This window comes from Cyprinodon tularosa, unplaced genomic scaffold (genome assembly GCF_016077235.1).
Source record: "Cyprinodon tularosa strain WSP-4 unplaced genomic scaffold, ASM1607723v1 ctg531, whole genome shotgun sequence".
In the NCBI taxonomy this organism is placed as follows: Eukaryota; Metazoa; Chordata; class Actinopteri; order Cyprinodontiformes; family Cyprinodontidae; genus Cyprinodon; species Cyprinodon tularosa.
Window position 1 is genome coordinate 744,883 of NW_024039265.1, and position 24,886 is coordinate 769,768.

At 38.3% G+C, this 24,886-nt stretch overlaps 1 protein-coding gene across 1 annotated transcript in view; it reads left to right on the forward strand.

The window, feature by feature from the left end:
* The window catches only part of dnah10 (dynein axonemal heavy chain 10), a 75,698-nt gene that overhangs the window by 29,812 nt on the left and 21,000 nt on the right, over positions 1 to 24,886 (forward strand). The window contains exons 25-60 of the mRNA XM_038304315.1: positions 946 to 1,102; positions 1,260 to 1,493; positions 2,707 to 2,829; positions 2,909 to 3,142; positions 4,945 to 5,165; positions 5,244 to 5,507; positions 5,594 to 5,771; positions 6,055 to 6,189; positions 6,298 to 6,450; positions 10,188 to 10,376; positions 10,526 to 10,672; positions 11,377 to 11,568; positions 11,683 to 11,801; positions 11,879 to 12,037; positions 13,222 to 13,357; positions 13,459 to 13,578; positions 13,656 to 13,787; positions 13,869 to 14,085; positions 14,171 to 14,290; positions 14,404 to 14,549; positions 16,393 to 16,545; positions 16,630 to 16,890; positions 16,966 to 17,138; positions 17,220 to 17,313; positions 17,430 to 17,597; positions 17,716 to 17,904; positions 18,375 to 18,546; positions 18,630 to 18,833; positions 18,912 to 18,992; positions 20,200 to 20,397; positions 20,507 to 20,668; positions 20,782 to 20,956; positions 21,806 to 21,987; positions 22,125 to 22,261; positions 22,345 to 22,562; positions 22,908 to 23,129. Of these exons, the coding sequence (XP_038160243.1) occupies positions 946 to 1,102; positions 1,260 to 1,493; positions 2,707 to 2,829; positions 2,909 to 3,142; positions 4,945 to 5,165; positions 5,244 to 5,507; positions 5,594 to 5,771; positions 6,055 to 6,189; positions 6,298 to 6,450; positions 10,188 to 10,376; positions 10,526 to 10,672; positions 11,377 to 11,568; positions 11,683 to 11,801; positions 11,879 to 12,037; positions 13,222 to 13,357; positions 13,459 to 13,578; positions 13,656 to 13,787; positions 13,869 to 14,085; positions 14,171 to 14,290; positions 14,404 to 14,549; positions 16,393 to 16,545; positions 16,630 to 16,890; positions 16,966 to 17,138; positions 17,220 to 17,313; positions 17,430 to 17,597; positions 17,716 to 17,904; positions 18,375 to 18,546; positions 18,630 to 18,833; positions 18,912 to 18,992; positions 20,200 to 20,397; positions 20,507 to 20,668; positions 20,782 to 20,956; positions 21,806 to 21,987; positions 22,125 to 22,261; positions 22,345 to 22,562; positions 22,908 to 23,129 (6,165 nt within the window). The remainder of the gene's footprint in view (positions 1 to 945; positions 1,103 to 1,259; positions 1,494 to 2,706; positions 2,830 to 2,908; positions 3,143 to 4,944; positions 5,166 to 5,243; positions 5,508 to 5,593; positions 5,772 to 6,054; positions 6,190 to 6,297; positions 6,451 to 10,187; positions 10,377 to 10,525; positions 10,673 to 11,376; positions 11,569 to 11,682; positions 11,802 to 11,878; positions 12,038 to 13,221; positions 13,358 to 13,458; positions 13,579 to 13,655; positions 13,788 to 13,868; positions 14,086 to 14,170; positions 14,291 to 14,403; positions 14,550 to 16,392; positions 16,546 to 16,629; positions 16,891 to 16,965; positions 17,139 to 17,219; positions 17,314 to 17,429; positions 17,598 to 17,715; positions 17,905 to 18,374; positions 18,547 to 18,629; positions 18,834 to 18,911; positions 18,993 to 20,199; positions 20,398 to 20,506; positions 20,669 to 20,781; positions 20,957 to 21,805; positions 21,988 to 22,124; positions 22,262 to 22,344; positions 22,563 to 22,907; positions 23,130 to 24,886) is intronic.

A 24,886-nucleotide genomic window follows, 5' to 3' on the forward strand; every position in this document is an offset into this window, starting at 1 on the left:
GGCTTCCTCCCAACGTCCAAAAGAAACATGGCAGTTAGGTTCTATAAAAGATTTTACTTAGGTGTGAGTGAGTGCATGAATGGTTGCTTTTCCTGTTTGTCTCGACCTGTGCAGGGTGTACCTCTCCTCTCACCCATTGACGGCTGGTTCCTGGCACCAGCAACCCTTGCGACCCCAGCTCCTGAATGACAAGCGTGATAAAAAATCGATAGGTGGATGGAAAATATTCAGTCACATTCAATAAATGAAGTATATTCAAATGTTAATTTGTTTTAGCTTCCAAGTTCACTTGGTGAAACATATTGAACACAGAGAGAGATTTTTCAAGTAAGTTTAAAGATGGTTGTAGGTGATAACTTAATATATACTTTTAACATTACTATATGGCCCATTTACTTATTTAGTGTGTAATAAAAAAAAAAAAAAATTCAGATGTTTAGAGGAACCAGCAGACCTCCGAGGCTAACCGCAGCCAGGGCTAACGTTAGCCCGTCTGCAGCAGCCCTCTCTCAGCATAGCCGTGTGTGAAGTACCGCTGGCTCTGATGGCGATTTTATGGGGTTTTATTTGGCAAAAAGTTCATTTGATTTGTATTTATCTGACTATTATTATTCCCCCACTACATGAAGAAAGTAAGAATGTATTATTATCTAAAGACTATTAATAAGGTGGTGAAATGCAGCTCTAGACAAGCCGAGTGTGTGGGGACATCATGAGTACGCTTCTGTTCCAATTGATGTTCTTGCTGCGTGCTCCCGTTCTCCACCGAGTCCATACTTTCCTGTGTTCCTCTCAAGAACATACTTGGCAAGGACACAGATCCGTACTCGTGTTCTTGTAAATGGAGAAACAGCCACATTCTTTTTGTTGATTTAAACCTCACAGCATATGAGAAGGAGATATGTTTATGATGGATGAACAACATGGTAGTTTTTTGTCTTACAGGCACTGGAAGGCGTTAACGGAAGGAACTGGTACCAGCTTTGAGAAGAATATGAAGACCTTCACTTTAGAGGACATGTTTTCTATGGAGCTGCACAAATATGGAAATGTCGTAGGAGACATAGTCACCTCTGCTGTAAAAGAGCTGAATATTGAGAAGGCAAGGTTTTGCTTGCATATTTGAATTCAATTCAGTTTAACATATCCAGCTGAGCTTAAAAACTTTTCCTGCAACCTTAAACTTAATTCTACTCACTGTGTATATGCCACATTTTATATCTACCTGTTTTCACTTCTTTCTGTTTCTTTGCATTCAGGGGGTGAATGCCATTACAGAGACATGGAAGAAGATGAGTTTTAATGTGCAGAAGTATTTTAGAGGCACTCAGGAGCATGGTTTTATTATAGGTGCTGTAGATGAGATCCTGCTGAATGTTGAGAATGATTTGATAACCTTAAGGAGCATGTCGGCCAGTCGTTTTGTTGGACCATTCCTTGACACTATACAACAATGGGAAAACAATCTGTCACTCATTAGTGAGACAATAGAGGTAGGTGGCTCTTTGCTCTTCTTTCATGTCTTGCTGTGTCACAACCAAACTTATAATGAAATGATAAGGATTTCTATGACAGACCCACACAAAGGGCTGCTTAGTGGTGCAGTGGGTAGCACAGCTGCCTTGCAGCAAGAAGGTTCTGCATTCGAGTTCCCGGCCCGGGGTCTTTCTGCATCGAGGTTGCATGTTCTCACTGAGCATGCATGGGTTCTCTCCGGGTACTCCAGCTTCCTGCCACAGTCCAAAAACATGGCTATTAGGTTAATTGGCTTCTCCTTAGATGTGATTGTGTGCATGAATGGTTGTTTGTCCTGTTTGCCTCTGTGTTGCCTACCTATCCGGGGTGTACCCCTCCTCTCACCCATTGACAGCTGGAGAGAGGCACCAGCACCCCTCGCCACCCTAGCAGGGAAAAAGCATGACAGAAAATGCATGAATGGATGGACCCACACAAAGTACAACATGGTTGTGAAGCTTAAAGGAAAAGATACATGGTTTTGAAATATTTTTTCAAACAAAATAAAAGCCAAATTTGCAGACTGTAGCTAAAAGTTGTCCTGTAACCAAAGTCTCCCCTTCACTCTGTGGATTCCTCCTGCTACTTCAGAGTCTAGAATTACCCTGGGCCTCTTGTTTGTTTCTTATATTAACACTCACTAAAAAATACTAAAATGAACCATTTCACCTGGTTATATTTACTGTACTTAAATGTCTTTGTGAAACATGCATTCATCCATTTTCTGTCACACTTATCCCTGCTGGGGCCGGAGGGGTGCTGTCTATGGGCGAGAGGCAGGGTCCACCCTGGACAGATGGCTAGTCTATCGCAGGCCAACCTTTTTGAAACAATTGTTAATTTTATTTGTAGAATCAGATTTTAAAAAAGCAAATCAGTACATGTGACAATTTTGTTCATTGATGGTTTTGAATCCTTATTTGCCTCCACTTCACAACAATGCACTACTTTCTGTTGGTCGATGCCACAGAAGATCTAAATTATAGCTCTGAGAGTTGTGTTTCTAGTGTCAAAGAAATGAAAAAGGCAAAAGGGTATAGATATTGAATACAAATGCTCTTTATTAATCCCATAAGGGAAACTCATTTAGCCTCCGAAAGAACAGGCTGTATCCTTATATGGCACATTATAAATATACCAGCCTTTATCATATCTGCTTAAATGCTTATTGATTAAAAGATCTTCTGATAGGTGTTGCTGACAGTCCAGCGAAAGTGGATATACCTCGAGAGTATATTCATTGGTGGAGAGATTTGCTTGCAGCTACCTGAAGAAGCTGCAAAGTTTGATGATATTGACAAGAAGTTTCAAGATGTAAGTTTTTAATTTCAATCAAAGCAAAACATATTGTTTATGGACTTTTCCATTTATAATCCTTTTCATTTTTTTTTAGATTATATACGAAGCAACTAAATGTCCAAATATTGAGCACTGCTGCGTGGCTTCTAATTGGCTAACAAAACTACAGGCCTTGATTGATAGTCTAGAGAGGTGCCAGAAGAGCCTTAACGACTACCTGGACTCCAAGCGAAATGCATTCCCGCGTTTCTTCTTCCTCTCTGATGATGAACTGCTCAGTATTCTTGGGAGTAGTGACCCTGCGTGCATCCAGGAACACATGATCAAGGTAAAGAGTTCATTTCAAAAGAAAGGTAAATGATTCTTACTTTTAATATGTCAGGCCATTGTGAATCAACCTTGTTTTTCAATGAGATCGAAGACATGACAGAAGAAAATGTGCTTTCCAGGTTTCCCACACATGCATGTTGCACCAATGAAGTGAAGAAATCACAAAAGTCACAATAACTAAAAATCCTAAAGACATTAGGGATTCTTATATAGACCTCAATGCAGTAAAATTGAGCAAAAACCATGGTCATGATAATGTCTGATCGTTTAGTCCAGGGGTTCGTGCCCCAGCCCCCGTAATCTGCAATAGGGAATTTAATTTTCAAACTAAAATACAGTTGTAAAAAAAAAAAAAAAAAAAAAAAAAAAAGATAATCTTTAAGAATTTTTTCTTTTAAAAGAAATCCAACCTCAAATCTGTGTGTAGTTGGAAGGCCGAGCTTAATGTCTGTTAGTGCCAAACATGTATATTTGCTAAATTTTGTTTAGAGTGGGTTTAAAGTTAAGCCAGACTCACACAAGTATATTATTACAAAGGGGAAAGGGCATTTCTGTCCCATATCAGCTAAGATGGCCTTGTCCTTTCTTACATTGAATAGCCTCAAACTTCAATTTAAATCCCAATGTTTTCTCATGTTAAAGATATATTGAAAGTTACAGTTTATATATCTTATGGAGAGAAAATTCATCATTTTCTAAGGCCCCCATAGCAACTCCCGGTGGCCCCTCTCTTTCAAACCACAGGTGTAGTGATTTCCTGTAACATGAGCTGAGTCTAAGTACAGCTATGATAAGTCATTACTAACAATGATTCTCTAGTTGTTCCTGTCAGTTTTAGCCACTTGAAACTCCTTAGTAGCCCTATTCTCAGCTTCAATTAAAGTTTTACTGAAAAATGTTCTTATTCTGCAATTTTAAGATGGACTGTACATATGCACATCCATATAGTTTGCATTTAATCTAGCAAAATGAGGATGTCTAACTGTTGAATTTTTTTTTATAAGCATTAATGGTAGTTAAATTCCTAAGCCACATGCAGAAACTCACAAGAAAAAATTAAAAATCCCAACAGATGTTCCATTTCTCTGATCTTTATAGGGACTGAGGTCACAGAGAGGGAGGTTCAGAAGTGAAACAGAACAACAAACTTCTGGATGAAGTTTTCAGAGGAATGGAGGGTAGACGGGTAGAACTGACGGGTGGAGGATATATGGAGCTGGGAGGAAGCCAGAAGGTTATGGCAGGGATTTGCTTCTCTTTGGAGAGAGATTCAGTAGAGTATCAAGGAGAAAGCTAAGGTAGCGTTAAAAAATAAAACAAAAGACAAGAAACAGGAAATATTCATTTTTGTGGCACTTTCTGAAGAAAAGTATAACGTACTCAGGAAGCCATCATGGACCAGATTAGAATATTGGTCAAACTCCTAGCAAAGACACCTGCAGCCAGCTCCTAACATAGAGACATCTGGTGGAAACCGAAATCTATGCAACACAAAACATGAAAACCCCAGAAATCTTACTGCTTTTATCTGTGAATTTCACCTTGGTTAATCCAGTCCAACTTCAACTTTTATTCTAAAAAAATTCTGAAGCAATAGTATTTAGATAACAATCTGGTAGCTTGGATTCTGGATAACAGGACACCCCTAAACCACATCATGGAATCACAGTTAGTTTTTCTTTTGACATAAACATGTGCACTACTTAATACTTTAATACTTTTTACCATGTTCATTTTTGGAAAATCCTTTTACTGATGTTTTTTTAAATATTTTTTTCTACTATTTTTTGATTGCGCCAGATGTTTGACAATATAGCTTCACTAAGATTTGAGGTGAGAAGCAGTCAGTCAGTCGTTGCTGCCATGGTGTCAGCTGAGGGTGAGGTGATGGAGTTTAGGAACCCTGTCCCAGTGTTGGGGAGAGTGGAAGAGTGGATGATGGCGGTCCTTCTAGAGATGCAGAGAACTAACAGGCTTATTACCAATGAGGCAATCGTCAACTATTGTAAAGACAGGAGCAGGTGCGTGTGAACACAAAGGCAGCCTTTGCAATTGTACATGAGCAAATACCATGAATGCTTTATTCCTTTACACATCAGGGTGGAGTGGATGCTCGTGTACCAGGGCATGATGGTGCTAGCTGCAAATCAAGTCTGGTGGACATGCGAGGTTGAAAAGGTCTTTAAAAAGTTGAAGGAAGGTGATAAGAATGCTTTGAAGAACCAGGCTGAAAAGATGCACCACCAGATCGGTGAACTGGTTACACGCATCAATCAGCCTCTAACGAAAAATGACAGGCGGAAGATCAACACTGTGCTCATCATTGATGTCCATGCCAGAGATATTGTGGAAAGTTTTGTAGGGTGAGTGTACACAGTTTTATCTTTTAATTTTTAATTGTTTAACATGAAAATCACAAGATTACTTTAACCATATCAATCTTTTGCAGAATCATGGATGCACAAGCGTTTGAGTGGGAAAGCCAGCTAAGGTTCTACTGGATGCGGGGAAGTGTGTTTGTGCATCAGTGCAGTGCCTCATTCTCTTACGGCTATGAGTACATGGGGCTGAATGGTCGGCTGGTTATAACCCCACTAACAGACAGGATCTACCTGACCTTTACTCAGGTCTAAGAGACGACACTTAAACCAGGGGTGTCTAAAGTGCACCACAGGGTCATTTGTGAACAAAATTCAAATAATTATTTATTTAGATTTATTTTTTCTTACAGTAGAACAGCTTTTGCATTTTTCATAAAGAGATTACATTTTGTGATGCCCAACAACTTTCGGCTTTAGAGTTTTGGCCCCTGCGGCAAAACATTTAGACACCCCTGAAACTAACATTACACATACAGTAAAGTTCATAGATTTTCTTCAGCTCTTTAAGACTTGTGCATATGTTAAACAGGCTCTCTCGATGTATTTGGGCGGAGCTTCTGCTGGACCGGCTGGTACAGGAAAAACAGAATCCATTAAAGATCTGGCTAAGGCTTTAGGCTTGCTCTGTGTGGTTACAAACTGTGGTGAGGGCATGGACTACATGGTAGGAAGCACACACCAAGTGGCATGACCTCATTTTATCTTTTAACAGGATGTTTTTTGTACTACAAATAAATCACTGTATTTTAATGCCTTTCTTCTTTGTGTGCAGGCGGTTGGGAAGATCTTTTCCGGCCTTGCACAGTGCGGCGCTTGGGGTTGCTTTGATGAGTTCAATCGTATAGATGCCTCTGTGTTGTCAGTGCTCTCTTCTCAAATGCAGACCATACGCAACGCTCTCATCTCAAACAGTAAAAGGTTTAAGGTAAAATGTCATAATTCAATGTTTATTAGTCTGCAGATTATTTACAAAATATATACGCATTCATAACTCTTTAGCTTCATAACATAACAGTACATAACTTGAATGCAGGAGTCTTCATCCGTTATGTCAGGTCGCACTAAATCAATCATCAGATGGAGCACTGATGACCCATCCATCCCCATACGTGTGGAAAATCACAGGCGCTCTAATACCTCTACATTAAATCCAGTGAAACAGAATATCCTTAGAAGTCAACCCTAATTAGTAAAAACAGTCAACCTGTGTTTACTCTAATATTAGTGAAGCTGTTCTGCAAACGCCTCGGAGAGTTTATTTTTTTTCGACAACATGAGTGAACAGACATCATGCATATTAAGGAACGCGACAAATAGGTCAGGCAGAAAGTTGTGGAGAAATTTAAAGCAGAAAAAAAACTATTCTGACTGCATTTTCTTTTTGCAGGAAAATATGTGATTCAAAACTTTAAACAACAAAAACTATTTGGACAGGGAGGGAAATCTTTAGGAGACAAAAAACAAATACAGGTGCTGGTCATAAAATTAGAATATCATGAAAAAGTAGATTGATTTCAGTAATTCCATTTAAAAAGTGAAACTTGTATATTATATTCATACATTACATACAAACTCATATATTTCAGATGTTTATTTTGTTTAATTTTGATGATTACAAATGACAACAAATGAAAATCTCAAATTCATCATATCAGAAAATTAGAATATTGTGAAAAGGTTCAAAATTGATGGCCCCTGGTGCCACACTCTAATCAGCTAATTAACTCAAACCACCTGCAAAAGCCTTTAAATGGTCTTTCAGTCTAGTTCTATAGGCTACACAATCATGGGGAAGACTGCTGACTTGACAGTTGTCCAAAAGACGACCATCGACACCTTGCACAAGGAGGGCAAGACACAAAAGGTCATCGCTAAAGAGGCTGGCTGTTCACAGAGCTCAGTGTCCAAGCACATTAATAGAGAGGCGAAGGGAAGGAAAAGATGTGGTCGAAAAAAGTGTACAAGCAAGAGAGATAACCGCACCATGGAGAGGATTGTGAAACAAAACCCATTCAAAAATGTGGGGGAGATTCACAAAGAGTGGACTGCAGCTGGAGTGAGTGCTTCAAGAACCACCACACACAGACGTATGAAAGACATGGGTTTCTGCTGTCGCATTCCTTGTGTCAAGCCACTCTTGAACCACAGACAGCGTCAGAAGCGTCTTGCCTGGGCTAAAGAGAAACAGGACTGGACTGCTGGTGAGTGGTCCAAAGTCATGTTCTCTGATGAAAGTAAATTTTGCATTTCCTTTGGAAATCAAGGTCCCAGAGTCTGGAGGAAAAGAAGAGAGGCACTTCATCCACGTTGCTTGAAGTCCAGTGTAAAGTTTCCACAGTCAGTGATGGTTTGGGGTGCCATGTCATCTGCTGGTGTTGGTCCATTGTGTTTTCTGAGGTGCAGGGTCAACGCAGCCACATACCAGGAAGTTTTAGAGCACTTCATGCTTCCTGCAGCTGACCAACTTTTTGGAGATGCAGATTTCATTTTCCAACAGGACTTGGCACCTGCACACAGTGCCAAAGCTACCAGTACCTGGTTGAAGGACCATGGTATCCCTGTTCTTAATTGGCCAGCAAACTCTCCTGACCTTAACCCCATAGAAAATCTATGGGGTATTGTGAAGAAGAAGATGCAATACACCAGACCCAACAATTCAGAAGAGCTAAAAGCCACTATTAGAGCAACCTGGGCTATCATAACACCTGAGCAGTGCCACAGACTGATCGACTCCATGCCACGCCGCATTGCTGCAGTAATACAGGCCAAAGGAGGCCCAACTAAATACTGAGTGCTGTACATGCTCATACTTTTCATGTTCATACTTTTCAGTTGGCCAACATTTCTATAAATCCTTTGTTTTTATTGGTCTTCAGTAATATTCTAATTTTCTGATATGATGAATTTGAGATTTTCATTTGTTGTCATTTGTAATCATCAAAATTAAACAAAATAAACATCTGAAATATATGAGTTTGTATGTAATGTATGAATATAATATACAAGTTTCACTTTTTAAATGGAATTACTGAAATCAATCTACTTTTTCATGATATTCTAATTTTATGACCAGCACCTGTATATGGTGTATTTCAACAATCCTTTGTATCTGCGAGAATTAACATTTCCCATAACCTTGAACACAACTCCCATGGTGAAACATGGTAGCCGGAAGAAACACGGAAGAAAAACGGCTTCAAGGCCTGTAGACTAAGAAGGAGGTTAAAGGAATAGTACACCCAAAACATGATTAGCCTTCATTTTCTACTCACCCCCATGCTGAACAACACTCTGGAGTACTTTTTTGATATCTCAAATGCATCTGGAGATCTGGGAGGCTTCTAGCTGTCTACTGACATTCAAATAATGGAGGTCTATGGTGCCCGAGACAGAAAGGTCCATAAAAGTCCACAAAAAACGTGTCAATATTCCTCCATACTGCTTGTCCAATGTATTCCAAGTGTCCTGAGTGGGTAGCATCCAGAATTGACTCGAAACGAAGTCATTTAGAATGTTTTTAGAGCATAAACAGTAGTGTATAGGATTTCCTGAAAGCGCGCACCTGCGCGTTCACGATGCTATGGAAGCCGGCAGACCAAACCAGATGAAAGTGCGCATTCAGCGTCTGCTCTGCCAATAATGCAAGCGTAGAAGAAGAAATGTGCTGTTTACCTGTGCAAAGAAAGAAACAACGAAAGAAAAATGTCTGAGGACTTCAGTGTTGAGGAAGAGCATGAGTTCTTTGCTGAGCTGAATGCGCACTTTCGTCTGGTTTGGTCTGCCGCGGTTTCCGTATCGTTGTGAACGCGCTTTCAGGAAATCCTATACACTACTGTTTATGCTCTAAAAACATTCTAAAGGACTTCGTTTCGAGTAAATTCTGGATGCTACCCACTCAGGACACTTGGAATACATTGGACGAGCAGTATGGAGGAATATTGAAATGTTTTTTGTGGACTTTTATGGACCTTTCTGCCTCGGGCGCCATAGACCTCCATTATTTGAATGTCAGCAGACAGCAAGAAGCCTCCCAGATCTCCAGATGCATTTGAGATATCAAAAAAGTACTCCAGAGTGTTGTTCAGCATGGGGGTGAGTAGAAAATGAAGGCTAATCATGTTTTGGGTGTACTATTCCTTTAATTATCTGCCCATCCGTTTGCAGCATAAGCTTCAATAAAATGGATTAGATTGAAACACATTCATGTTTAAGAATAACTAATAATCTAGACATAAATCCAATTTTAATTATTTTGTAAGACTTTAGAAGTTGATGATATGTGGCTCCTCTTCCAGTCTGAATTGGTTTAAAGTATTTTGCATTAAACAAAAAAATAAAACAAAAAAGTCAAGTAAGTAGATATAATGGAATTTATCGATCTTTTACAGAATTCTTTTTTGTAAAAAGCTTTTACAGCCATCTGTCTTTCTCTTCACAATTATGTGCTCAAATATGTCATATGTCATACAACGTTCCAAATACAGTACCTTTAATATTCGAGGTTTACTGTATTAAAATGGGAAAATGTCAAATGCTTTATCAGTAATTTAGCAAAAATGATAAAAGTCATTTTGCCATGATTTTGCACATACTTTTTTGTATTCAGCATCTAAAATAAGTTTTCACAGGTTTTAAGAACTTTGTTCTGATCTCATTCTGCAGTTCCAGGGGGAAATTATCAACTTGGATAACCGCATGGGCATCTTTATCACAATGAACCCTGGTTACGCAGGACGGACAGAGCTCCCAGAATCAGTCAAAGCTCTCTTCAGGCCTGTGGTTGTGATTGTACCTGACCTACAGCAGATCTGTGAGATAATGCTGTTTTCTGAAGGATTTCTTATGGCCAAGGTAACCAAAAACAATTCTTATGATGTAGTTGCTCCTGTAAAGAATGGCTGACATTAGTGACGTCCCATGTGTGGATTGTAAGCTTATAATAATCAAAAATGCTTAACAATATATTCTTTTCATTAGTAGTTGTTGATTGCTTATTTTAGGTGCTTGCAAAGAAGATGACGGTGCTGTATAAGCTGTCTCGTGAGCAACTATCTAAGCAGTCTCATTATGATTTCGGCCTACGTGCTCTAAAGTCTGTGCTGGTGATGGCAGGGGAGCTAAAGAGAAGCTCACCTGACTTAAAGGAGGTTAGTGTGACGGTTGTGTGTGTTCAAAAATAAGAATAATGCTGCTTTTATAAAAAAAGAATTTAAAATTGCATGAGAAAAATATGTATTCATTTTCCGTGATTTGTAGAATATCTTAATGTACTCAGGGTATGAATAATTAGGGTTTAACCAAAACTAAAACTGATTAGATTTGTCTTTCTAATTTTACTAATGGCTGATGTGATCTAAAATATTCTTACTCAGCATCATTTGAAAATGAATTAATTGCAGAGATGCACACAAAGATAATTGAAAGTAAATATTGGGTTAATATTTAATTGAATATAAAACTTAAAGTTAAACAGTCTAAAAATGGATCATTATTTCTTTTAGCTTAGAGGCTTTTTCAGCTATTTAGGTACTTTAGTTAGTTATTTATTTCAGCTATTTTAGTTTTAATAATAAAATAATAATAAATAATTGAACTTTATTGATCTCACATTGGAGAAATCTACCTCTGCATTTAACCCCTCCCCTTGGGGAGCAGAGGGCTACCATCTTGGAGCGCCCGGGGAGCAACCGGAGATAAGGGTTTTGCTCAGAGAGCCAGAGTGGCAGTCTGTGGGAGTGGGGCTCAAACTCAGAGCGTCAGGATTCCAAGCTCTATGCCCTAACCACTAGGCTTCCACTCCGCCTTTCTTTTCTTAGTTAATATTTTTGATTTCTTTGTTGTTTTTTAACAGGATGTAGTGTTGATGCGTGCTCTCAGGGACATGAACCTGCCAAAGTTTGTTTTTGAGGACGTCCCTCTGTTCCTTGGGCTGATCTCTGACCTTTTCCCTGGACTCGACTGTCCTCCTGTTCGCCATCCTAATTTTAATGATGCTGTTGAGAAGACACTGGAGGAGAACAAATATATCATCCTGCCTCAACAGGTTTTTTTTTATCTTAACCACAACATCAATTTCTTTAACTCCATAACAGCGATGTTTCCTCCAAAGACATAATATTAGAACACGGATTTAATACTTTTATCCTATTCCTGATAGGTGGATAAAGTGGTACAGATGTATGAGACAATGATGACCAGGCACACTACTATGATTGTCGGCCCCACTGGTGGTGGAAAATCTGTTGTGATCAACACGCTATGTCAAGCTCAGACCAAGTGTGTGTCAGTTTATTTAGTTCATTTCACACTCTCTTGATTTTAAACATTAACCTTCTGTTTCATCTCTTAATTAGAATGGGCCTGCAAACCAAGCTGTATCCTCTGAACCCTAAAGCCATGGACGTCAATGAACTCTATGGAGTTCTCGACCCAGACACTCGAGACTGGACGGACGGGATTTTATCCAACATCTTTCGGAAAATCAACAAACCTACAGAGAAAAGCGATCGACGGTAAGTGTATGCAATGTTAATAAATATTTCTATTTTGTTTTTTTAAACAAATTCAATTCAGTTTATTTGTTTAGAGCCAAATCTCAACATGTCAACACAAATCAGGTAACAAGGATATTTCAAATCATCTTCCCATCCTCTCTGACCAGCTTCCAGTCTGACCATGAGAGTATAGAGGATGCTTTTGCATGCAGGCAAAAAGAGTTCTGCTGTCATTTAAGCTGAGTTTCCATCCTCCACATTTGTGTGTTGTCCTCTTCACTACTTCATAGCAAGCAAGAAATTGACCCTGTTATTTGTGAAGTCAGATCAAACTGCTATAAGCAGTCATTTAGAAAAGGCTTTGCAAAAAGTTTCTTTGTCACCTGATTCCTCTTTAAGATCTTTGATGTAGTTTAGCTCATTCAGTTTTATACTTGCAATGAATAAATGCACCATGAAATAAGTAGGTAGACAACATTTATTTGTTTATCTGATGTGTGATTCAAAAAGGAAATATACCAATAAATTGTAAAATACACAAATAAATGATTAAATTTCCCATTAAATAATTAGAAATACTTTTAAAATGATTAATTAACTAACAGAGAAAATTTTATAAATACAGTATTTAAGAATAAAATATAATATAATATGATAAAACAAACATAATGATATAATATAATTAAACTTATTTAAAAAAGGAATATACTTATTTTATTTCATGTGTATTAATAGAGTGAAGTATTTTTAGGGGGTCTTGTGTCTGTTGCATCGTTATTGTTGCATGTTTGGAAACACAAAATAAGATTCAAATAAATTACTCTGAGGACTGTTTTTGACAAAAGATGATGAACTAAAAAAACAAAACATATTCTGTTACAACTCTTACTATTCAGGAGTGGCAATCAAACAGGAACAAGGGTGAAAACCTTGTAAAAACCTGCAGCTTTCTCAATCATTTCTGCCTCTTTTATAATTTTTCCTAATGGAAGGAGCTAGGTCTAATCCTAGAGCATATTTAAAAAAATAATTCAACTCATTTATTATTTTATTTTTTCAGTCAGTGTTGTTTCTTCCTTATTTTTATTTTTTGCAGGACAAATACTTTTTCCACAGTTCACTATTAAATGGATTCAACTAAATCTGAAACACTTTTTAAATGAATCTGAAACACTTTTTACGCCATTGCATTGTTCTTCCAGCTACATCCTGTTTGATGGGGACGTGGACGCCCTCTGGGTTGAAAACATGAACTCAGTAATGGATGACAACAAGCTCCTCACATTAGCTAATGGAGAACGTATTCGCTTGCAGAGTCATTGTGCACTGCTGTTTGAGGTCTGTCTCTATCTAAATGCTGCTGCCAGCAGAATACAGATTTTTCCTGGTTCTGCAATACAAACCAACATTTGATGTTCTAATAACCCCCCCTTCCTCAGGTTGGTGATTTGCAGTATGCCTCCCCTGCTACTGTGTCTCGGTGTGGGATGGTTTTTGTTGACCCAAAAAACTTGCGATATACCCCATACTGGCAAAGATGGGTGACCAGCAGACCAGAGGTGTGTAAAATAATGTATTAAGTGTTACATTTATTCTTCATTATATAATTTTGCTAATAATTCTATGTATTTCTCAGGAACAAGAGGTTTTGAATCGACTGTTTGAGAAATATGTGCACAACTGTATTGACATGATTGTAGATGGCTTAGTTGATGGTAAACAAGGAGAGAAACTGGAAACTGTTGTCCCTCAGACAGACCTGAACATGGTAGGTTGAATTCTCCTCAAATGTTGGATGAATTTGAAAACAGTATATGAAACATTTGACCAAGTTTGTTCATGTGTTCAGGTCACCCAGCTGTGCTTTACGTTGGATGCACTGCTGGAGAAAGACGACAGTACAGAAGATGTCCTGGAGTGTTACTTCCTGGAGGCTCTCTACTGCTCACTGGGAGCCGCACTGGTGGAAAGTGCTCGTATCAAGTTTGACGAGTTCATCAAAAGACTCTCCTGCTTTACCATCGTGCATGAAGAAAAAGCCTTGGCCGGGCCTGGTGAGATCCCAGGTTAGTATTCTTTATTTTGCTTTGAATAGAAACATAATATGACACCGAACTCTTCACATATAAATAAAATGATGTCTTCATGCAGGATACCTCCCAACCCTGTTTGATTTCCATTTTGATGGAACTCAGCAAAAGTGGGTTCCCTGGAGCTCCCTAGTGGCAAAATACACTCACAACCCTGAAACAAAGTTTGCTGATATCCTGGGTAACATTTGTTTGTCTGAGCTGCATCTACAGATGCATGAAAAAAAAAGCTCTTTCTCTTTTGAGTCTCTCTGTATATATATTAATCTTGACTCAGATATTTCTTATATTCAGTGCCAACTGTTGAGACGACCAGAGCAAGCTGGATTTTGGAACAGATGGTGAAGATAGAGAGACCAGTGTTACTTGTTGGAGAATCTGGCACTTCCAAGACTGCCACCATCCTTAACTTTCTGAAGAATGTTGATCCCGATAGATGGGTAATTTTGGCTTTACCGAAAAACTATTCACACACAGTACTCCTTCTCACGTCACAACCACCATCTTTAATATATTTTTGTCAGCTTTTATTTAATAGAGCCATATGAAATGGAACTTAATGTAAAATTTCCATTTAGTTCTCGTGATTTCTACACTGGCATCCATTCAATGTGCTGAAATGTTTTAGCAGGACAAAGCTAGCGCTACAGAACCTAGCAAACATCATCTACCCAGCATGCATTGCAGAGTAAACAACATGGCAAAAACCATGTGGCAATATCTAAAATTTTTTTAAATTGAACAGCTGATAATAGTTTTACTGTATTATATTTACATCAAAATTAACATTTCTCAAATAAAGGTTACACCCAACCATGCTCTCTTTGGCCAATCTACAGTAGTAGCCATTCAAAGTTTCCCCACTTTCCTTAATGGGACCTTGGGTGGTCCCCTAAAATTCCCTTTCAAACATCAATATTTGTTTTAAAATATTCTTTATGTCATGACTTGTTCACATTAAGATCTAAGGAAAAGCATCATCTCCTGGTCAGACCCTGTAATTCAGTGAAAGGTGGAGTCAGAGTAGAAAGATATGCAAGAGAGGGTCAGTCCAGTGGCTGGAAGTTGGAGGGGATTTTGCTTGGAGTTGCAGGGAAGTGGACTGCTATTTAGCTGGTGTTTGACTGGGAAGGGCCATTTTGAATGGCTGCTACTGTATTAGTTTACACAAGCAGCCATATATTAGCATATTTGCAGTAAAGCCACTGCATTTTTGGATGACATATAAAAACTTGCTCCGATTTTCATAGCTTGCAACTTTGTCTTATAACCTAACTGCTATAAACTGCTCTGCAGCGTCATGCCTGATGTCTGCTGGCCTTCAACACGCTGTCTTTTAACTAATGTTGTCCAACAAAACTCAGAGGCTTTCATAAATTAACGGTTATACTAAAAATGAATTCCTAACAAAGAGGAACTCTACTTAGAAATGAGGTAAACTGTGATGGAAATTAGTCATACTGGATTTTATTAAGGGCCATTAATGTAAATTGGGATGATACAAACACACAGTGTCATTACATTACTTAAGTAGAAGTTTTGGCTATCTATACTTAACTGGAGTAAGAATTTTATGCAGATTTTACTTCTACTTCTTATGTTTTTTGCAATTATCTCTATTTTCTACTCCTTCCATTTCCGAAATAGACTTGTTAGTTTTATTTGATTTAAGCACATTTTTGTAATGGCCTGTTGGTATTTAAAAAAAAAACAAAACAATAAAAAACCTCATAATTTTGCTGCAACAACTTGTTGTTCAACACATATAATATATAGTTTTTCCAAATGATGCAAAATGAAATATGACTCTCTATCCATTAATTATTAAACTAAGACAATTAACTATAGGGAGATTATCATACAGAATTGTCAAAGAATTTTCCTTTAATAAAGTAGTGCAGTAAAGCTTATTTCCTTAACATTTTTTCCTGCATTACTTTTACTTTTATACTTACACTCTTACAGTAGTTGAATAAAAGGTTGATACTCTAACTTCTACAAAAGTGTTTTTAAACAGTATGATTTATACTTCTACTTGAGTAAGAAACATTTATACGTTTGGCACCTCTGCAAATACAGCACACACAATTTTAATTTATTCTTTTGTTTGTTTTGCTTAGTGTTAAATAACTATAAACTCCTACTTGACATGAATTGTCATTGAAATTTGAGGTTTTCAAGTGATTTGATATGAAAACATTGAAGTGATAGAAAAACATTTGCATGGTTTTGGATACGTACCTTGATCCTGAATAACTAACTTTAAGTCTTATTTCTGTATAGATCAATCTGAATATCAACTTCTCATCAAGAACAACTTCAATGGACGTGCAGAGAAACTTCGAGGTTAATGTGGAGAAAAGGAGCAGAGACATATATGGACCTACAATGGGGAAGAGACTGCTGATATTTATTGATGACATGAATATACCAAAGGTACCCGCACCAAAATCTCTGTTAAATATGTTTTTTATTAACCTGGTGAGGAAACTGGTGTGATCATCCTATTTTGCTACCCAGGTGGATACTTATGGGACACAACAGCCTATTGCACTTCTAAAGCTGCTATTAGACCGAGGCGGACTTTATGACAGAGGAAAGGAACTCAACTACAAATTCCTTAAAGACCTCATCTTTATTGCTGCCATGGGGAAGGCAGGAGGTGGTAGGAATGAGGTGGATCCACGCTTCATCTCACTCTTTAGTGTTTTCAGCAGTCCCTTTCCCACTATGGAGTCGCTCCACCTTATCTATGCCTCTATTATCAAGGGCCACACCAATGTAAGTTACTGTTTAACACATAAAATTTCATGCTGTTATTTTATAACAAACCTGATGTTTTTTGTGTTTTTTTAGCTGTTTGAGACAGCTATTAAGAAGGTGTGTGATACAGTCACAGAATGCACCCTAGAACTTTACAAACACATCACCAAAGATCTTCCCCCGACTCCATCCAAATTCCACTACATCTTCAACCTGAGGGACTTATCCAGAGTCTACAATGGACTGATCCTCACCAAACCAGACAAGTCTGACCTACTTTATTTTCTCTGATAACAGATTTAAGGAAAATCTGCCTTTTTTCCAATAATTTTCTGCTTTTCTTGCAGTTTTTTGACTGTCAGCCAGTTTGTGCGTGTCTGGCGAAATGAGTGTTTGAGAGTCTTCCATGACAGACTTATTGATGAAACTGACAAAACGTTGGTAGGTTAATTAACAATAGTTTTGACTGTCAATTGTGAGTTAGCGTGTTGAGAAAAAAAAATGTAGACCCAAACTTTTCTGTGTTTTAAAATGTATTCTTTTTATTTCACCGAAAGGTCCAAAGTCACATAAAGAAGCTGGTTGAAGACCACTTTAAGTCAGAAATGGAGGAAGTGATGAGGGACCCAATACTTTATGCCGACTACAGGACAGCTCTGAGTGAATCGGAACCAAGAGTTTATGAAGAACTCCAAGACTATGAATGCTCGAAAGCAATACTTGAGGCAAGTTCACTGATATCAGTGGGAGTAGTAGGCTGTGCCTGAAGTCTGAACATCTAATATTGTATTTATCCAGGACTTTTGAGCATATTTACCCACTATTTCTCCTTCTAATCCATAGTTAATACTTGAGGAATACAATGAGAAGAAGCCAAGGATGAAACTAGTCCTGTTTGATGATGCTCTGGAACATCTGACCCGGGTTCACCGCATCATCCGCATCGATCGGGGCCACGCACTGCTTGTTGGAGTTGGAGGCTCTGGCAAACAGTCCCTTACCAAACTTGCCGCTTTCACTGCTGGCTGTGAGGTAGAGAAACATTTTTTTTTTTTACCAGTGATCAAACGCATATAAAGCTAAAATGTATAATTAGAAATCTATGCAAACTAAAATACTATTAAGAAAGTTGCGTCGTAGGGAATAGGTCGTCCCAACTGTTTCCGAAGTCTCCAGAGAGGTGCACGACTTTACATAAAAATAATAAAGTGATTGTGATTGGTTGTTTATCAAGAGGGCGGGATCCCAACAAGATTTTATTTAGGGGTATCAAAGTAAATGGGTTCACATGTCCTTTAGCTTTCAATTTACCAGTTTTCTTGTACAATAATAAAAAAAAGTTCATTGAGGCAACAAACCGAATATATGTCTAAAGGGAAGGAATATGATTGCAAGAAGGAACACCTATTCAATTATTCAAATTAAGAGCAATTTCAGTGTTGCACATAAAGCAGAAGGAAATGATGTGATCGCTTAGAGTAAGAGAAAATTGTCGTTGTCAGGTGTTTGAGATAACTCTAAGCAGAGGATATAATGAGTCCAACTTCCGTGAGGATTTGAAAACCCTCTACTTAAAGCTTGGAATTGAAAACAAGAAGATGGTTTTCCTCTTTACGGATGCCCATGTTGCTGAGGAAGGCTTCCTGGAACTAATTAACAACATGCTCACATCAGGTTAGATATGTCACTCTGGCCATTACAGAACATAATCCATCTACAGAAACAGAACAGTCACTAATTATTCAGCCTCTTTTTAGGCATAGTTCCTGCTTTGTTCCCCGATGATGAGAAGGAGTCTATTCTCAATGAGCTTCGTGATGAGGCTCTGAAAATGGGAGCAGGTCCCTCCAAACAGAGTTTATGGCAGTATTTTGTCAATAAGAGTGCTAGTAATCTGCATGTGGTCCTATGCATGTCTCCAGTTGGAGACACCTTGAGGACACGCTGCAGAAACTTTCCAGGTGAAATTACACTTCCCTTAATTCTCTGAATAGCTTTCATTTATTCTGTCCTACTAATGATGTTTATTTTCTTCCAAGGACTGATGAACAACACTGTGATAGACTGGTTCCTGCCATGGCCTCCACAAGCACTAGAAGCAGTGGCACACTCTTTCATTGGTCTGCTATTTCTCATCATTATTTTATGGATCATTCTGGTGCTGGAAAAATATGTTTAAAATATTTTAGTTATATTCCAAATTATTTCTTATTTAGAATTTTGAATTTACTAAAACTTTTTTTTAATGGTTATTTAATTTCATGGTCTTTTTTATTAAACAAAATGTCCAAGGAAACCACAGTATAAAGGTTTCAATAATTTTTATTGTTATCACTTTTTTGCAATTCCTTGTAAATAATAAACAAATAGGGAGCTACCAAATAAATAAACTAGAGAAAAAAAACCTTAAAGTGTAAAATCTATATTAAAAAAGACATGCAAAAGAAGTACACAAAAATCAACACACTTAAACAGAGATTTAGATTAATCAATCAATCAATCAAAAAATTCTCAATAGATGAGTTGATTACTAAAATAACTGATAAGTGCAGCCCTACACTCACTTTAAGAAAACTGAGCGCAGAACAGCTGAGTGTTAAGCCAAACTCTGCCGAGGAATAATACTGGAATTATAAATTTAAGCATAAATAGATGACACAGTAGAAAGCACTGAGAAGAGTGCGAAGTCTGCATTCTGCAGCTTTAGTTCAGGATGGAGATTCATAGAAGTTAATGTATACCTAAAAGTTGCAAAGACAATCAATGGTTTAAATGCTTTTTGGATGTTTTGTTGATTTTACAGTAGTAGCCATTCAAAATTTCCTCACTTTCCTTGCTGGTCCCCTACAATTCCTTTTTAAACATCAATCTTTGTAGTAAAATATTCTTTCCATCCTGATTTGACATTAATATCTAAAAAGAAGAGTCATCTCCTGGTCAGAGCCTGTAATTCAGTGAAAGGGTAAATCAGATTAAAAAATATGCACGTCCAGGAGAGGGAGGGGGTCACTCCAGTGGCTGGGAGTTGGAGGGGATTCTGCTGGGATTTGCAGGGAAGTGGGCTTCCATTTGGCTGGTAGCCAGGTAGCCAGCCGAAAGACAGTGGCTACTGTATAAAATAGATTTCACAACTTTTTTGCCTCTTTTGCATAATTATCTAATCTCTTACGTGTGTGTAAGTCTACCTTTTTCACCAATTCAGTCTGGTTTCATCTGACAGGCTTTTGTTGCACTAAAGTTCTGTATAGTAGCTGTCAAGACACCACCTTATGGATACCATCGGGCCCTTTTCTCTAACTCGCTCTTTTAATGTTTGTAATTTTACAGGTGAAAATCCAATGATCCCTAAAGCACACACTGAAGCCGTTATACAACATGTTTGCATGGTTCATGGCTCTGTGGATGAATACAGCAAGCTATTCCTGCAAAAATTTAGACGATTCAATTATGTTACTCCAAAGAACTACTTGGACTTTATAAACACATACTGTAATCTCTTGGAGGAAAAAGAAAACAGTTTCTCAGGTAAGAACATGGGGATATATTATTGAAGCACTATAGCTGATTTGATGCACAATACCAGCTAATTGCTGCACAGTGGTGAGTTTTTGAGGATTTTTTTCCCCGTTTATAGGTCAGTGCAAGCGTTTAGAGAGTGGGCTGGATAAAATGAAGGAAGCCAGCAAAGAGCTGGCTGGACTAAATGTCCAGCTTGCAGATCAGAAGGTGGTCCTTGCTGAAAGGTCAAAAGCTTGTGCAACCCTACTGGAAAACATCACCATAAACAAAAGTGAAGGTCAGTAAATGCCTGTAAGGTTTAGCTATTAGCTCTAGAAATGTATGTATTTGTTATGTTTGGCCAATTCAAAGCAAACCCCTCAAGATCAATAAATGTTTTTTCCCTTTCAGCTGAGGACAAAAGATCTATGGCTAACAAAAAAGCAAAAGAAATTGAGGAACAAAACAAAGTCCTAGCTGTTGAAAAGAAAGAAGCTGAAAATTCCTTGGCTGAAGCTTTGCCAGAATTGGAATCAGCCCGTCACGCCCTGCAAGACCTGAAGAAATCTGATGTCGCCGAGATCCGGTGATCACACAATTGTCTTTTGGCTGATAAAACAATGTGCAAAAATATCTGTGTTATCATAAAATTTAGAGATAGATCGATAGACAGATCCCTAATATTTGCTGACATTTTTTGAGAGGAGGATTCTTTTTCTGCCTCCATTTACATGATCAAAATAACAGAGTGATAACAAATGTTATACAAGTCTCAATTTAAACAGAAAAACGTATCTTTCAACAAATTTAATGGACAGTGTGTAATAAATTGGGATTTGTATTTTAAAAATTAGGGCATTTCTTTAACAAATATTTATTCAATAAAAGTGTTCCCGTACCATAAAGTTAGTTGTTTATAATTACATAGGCAGTAGTGCAGCGCAATTTTTGATCAGAGTAGCCAAAAAGAACCAAAAAACAAAAAGGCGTAGCTTTTTTTAGGTGAAGACAATTTATGAAGGAGCAAGTCTTCAAAACGGTCGCAGAGATTTCAGGCTTTTGGCCGGACAGGTAAAGGGATTAAATATAAAGTGAAGTTTATTTTGGAGCTATGTTTGTTGAAGGTACGCTGTCCCTTCAAAGAAAACATCATAAATTGCTAGCAAATGGAGCGATGATAGCTGTGCATCATGTGAGCTAATGGCTTGGCTGCTTAATGCACCAATGAATCAGGAACTTCCTCCAAGTGTCAGCCAATACAGATTCAAGAAAAACAACCAAATATCGGCCGGCTAATATGTTGCTCTATCTAAAAAAAAAACTGCCAATGTATCGCTACAATACCAGACAAATTATTTTTAGCTTATTAGCTTATTAACGAACGAAACAAGTTCCCTTCTATTGACGCTCTCTTTCTCCCTGGTGCCTCTTGTAGGTCTTTTGCCAAGCCACCTAAACAAGTCCAAGTGGTCTGTGAGTGCATTCTGGTGCTGTGCAACTATAAAGAAATCAGCTGGCAGTCAGCAAAGGGAATGATGTCTGAAGCCAACTTCCTTCGCTCCCTGATGGAAATGGATTGTGATTCGATAACTAATAGCCAGTTAACGACAGTCAAAGGTAAGTGGCTCAAATGAGATTTATAGCATGTTTTCGGAGAGAACACGCTATAAATTGGGATTAAAACTATAATTTGTGGTGTGTTTACTAACAATCCACATCTAATTATTTTATGTTCTCTGATTGGAACTGACCAGGTTTCATAAAGAGCCTACATACAACCCCAGAGGAAATGCAATCAATCAGCAAAGCTGGCTCAGGGATGCTCAAGTTTGTGAAAGCAATCATAGGCTACTGTGAGACCGCCAAGAAAATTAAGCCCAAGAGAGATAAAGTAATTCAGATTCTCCATTCCTGCTTTTCTTCACTGCTGTAAAAAACTACAATGGTAAAATAAAAAAGGACTATTCTTTTTAGGTGGCACGCCTAGAAAAGGATTTCTTTAAGAGCAAGAAGGACCTGGGATGCATTCAAAATGAGCTTAGCAGTATCCAGGCAGAGTTGCAAGCTCTTGAGGAAAAGTACAAAGCTGCTATCAAGGAAAAGCATATCCTTCAGGGAGAGGCAGAAGTCATGGAGAGGAGGCTTACAGCTGCTGACAAACTCATCTCTGGCTTAAGCTCAGAAAACAAACGGTTAATGTTTTTTTATCTCATTAATTCTCTTTAAAACTTTGTCTTGGTTTGTTTCAGGATTCTCTGTTGGCTCTAATCTATAGGCCTTCGCAGGTCTGTAATATGTCTGGATCTTCTTTTATAGGGAACATGTTTAGGAAAAGGAATCCATACTTTTACATTACTCATTCATAAAGCATTCATATTTTATGGAGCCCCACAGTTGTTGACTTCAACCCATAGTTAAAAGCTGGCAAAGTTCCAGTATACTGCTAGAAAGTTCTGAAATGATCTGATCTTGGTCTAGATTCTAGACTTAGAAAACGTGTACAAAGCCTGTTTTCGTTTATTTTTTTACACCCTCAGATGGGCGAGAGACTTGGACGAGTTGAAGCAGAGACGTGCGCACCTCCTTGGTGACTGCTTGGTCTCTGCTGCTTTCCTGAGCTATGCAGGGCCCTTCAGCTGGGGGTTTAGGAATGAAATGGTGCATCAAATATGGGTTAAGGATGTTCAGGAAAGAGGCATCCCCCTGAGTCAGCCTTTCAAGGTGGAAAGCCTTCTTGCTGATGAAGAAGAGATCAGCAGGTGAGTGTTGTGCAAGTTTGCTAAAAGGTTATGAATATATTAAATAGCTAGAGTTAGGAGTTATAACCAATTAATAAGTGTTAGTTAGATGATTATAACTGTTATTTTCTCACCAGGGTTCTAAGTCATTTAAGTAAAGTTGGATTTCCAGTTGCCTTCAGTAATTTAGTAACTTAGACTATGTCTATCGGCTGAGTTATTAATGACAAACCAAAGAAATTGTCTCTTTTCATTCAAACCAAGTAGGGTGTATCTGAATGATTATCATTTACTGCATAAAATAACCACAAAAGATGATGGGTTAAAATACAGTGGTACCTTTATTAGCCAATAATCCTCATAGCAGTATTATTGTCTCCATTAACTACGTAAACACTAAACAGGACTGAAAATAAGCAAAAGTAAAGAATCCGTTCAAGAGTCTCTGAGGGATGTTCAAGTTTTAAGGCTTAAAGAATTCAAAGTTTCCTTCAAAATACCAGCTGATAAATATGAATAACCCTGGTGTGGAGACATTAAATGCAATCAAACAGTGAAAAATGAATAATGACACAGGAATGCATTAAAATGTAGTGGCTGGAAAAGAATGGGTTAGCTCAGCTGGCACCGGGGTGGGGCGGGCCCAGCTAGAACAAAAAGGGTTAGAAGACTGACAAAATAGCCTGACTATAACCTGTAGCCTGACTCTTCAAACAAATAGGAAAGAAGGTATTAAGCAGATAGTAACACACAGCATGGATCTTTCAGTCAGACTCAGTGAGCATCAGCATTCAGTTCAGAACTCTTACTTAAAACCATCAGCGGTTGAATCAGAAAGCTTATTTCAGATAAAACATGAACAATACATGTAAAACATCTATTTTACTCTCATTCACCCAAGCAGTGAATTTCATAAGCACCAGAGGCAAAAAAGGATGTTTACTTGTTTTCTCAGGTGAATGCAGGGGCAGGTTGGCAGATCCAACAGGTGTTCTGATACAGACAGCAGAAGGAAACTTTGCAGGCCTTAGTTGTGTCACTCACAGCAGCCTTATCACGGGCGTCCTTATAAGGCAGCAGGTAGCTTGTAGCAGCGGCTCTGACGGCAGCAGCACAGTTCCAAACACCAGCTGAACAAATGGGTCATGGTCTGGTGGTTTCACAGTTTAAGCAAAAAGTGCGTTCAACTTGTTCAACAAAACACCACGTTCAGCTCTTTTGCATCGTAGGCAAAATGCAGTCTGATTCAGCTAGCGGAAACAGAGGTTTTGGTGGCTATGGCGTAGCCTCAGCTGAGAACCAGCTTACCCTTTGGAGGCCAGAGAGCCGCAGACATCAGCGTGTGGGATGGAATCCTGCTCCTTCGGGCCCTGACACACCTTGCCAATTTAGACAGCATTTGCCTAACATACCAGAATCTCATAAAAACTCTGGCATACGCTGAACTTTCTATGTATTTTTTCAATTTTGGGTGTATACATAGCGTATTCATAACGAGTCCAGAACTTCTGTCCAATTAAAGCCTGATTATGCATAATGCACGACAGTGTAATCCCCATGAAATGATGCACAAGCCAGTGTCCTCAGGGGAGCCTGGTCTGCATAAAAAGATGTCTTTGATCGCGGTATTAACCTAGCTGTTGTTTACCCCCTGCCCTAAAAAAAATAAATAAAGAAAAAGAAACAAAGAAGGTTTGCAGTCGCAGCAGATTCAGCTTCATGTCTGCTAGGAAGTTTGTTGGTCGTGGATGTGAACGCAGGGAGGATCCATTACAATC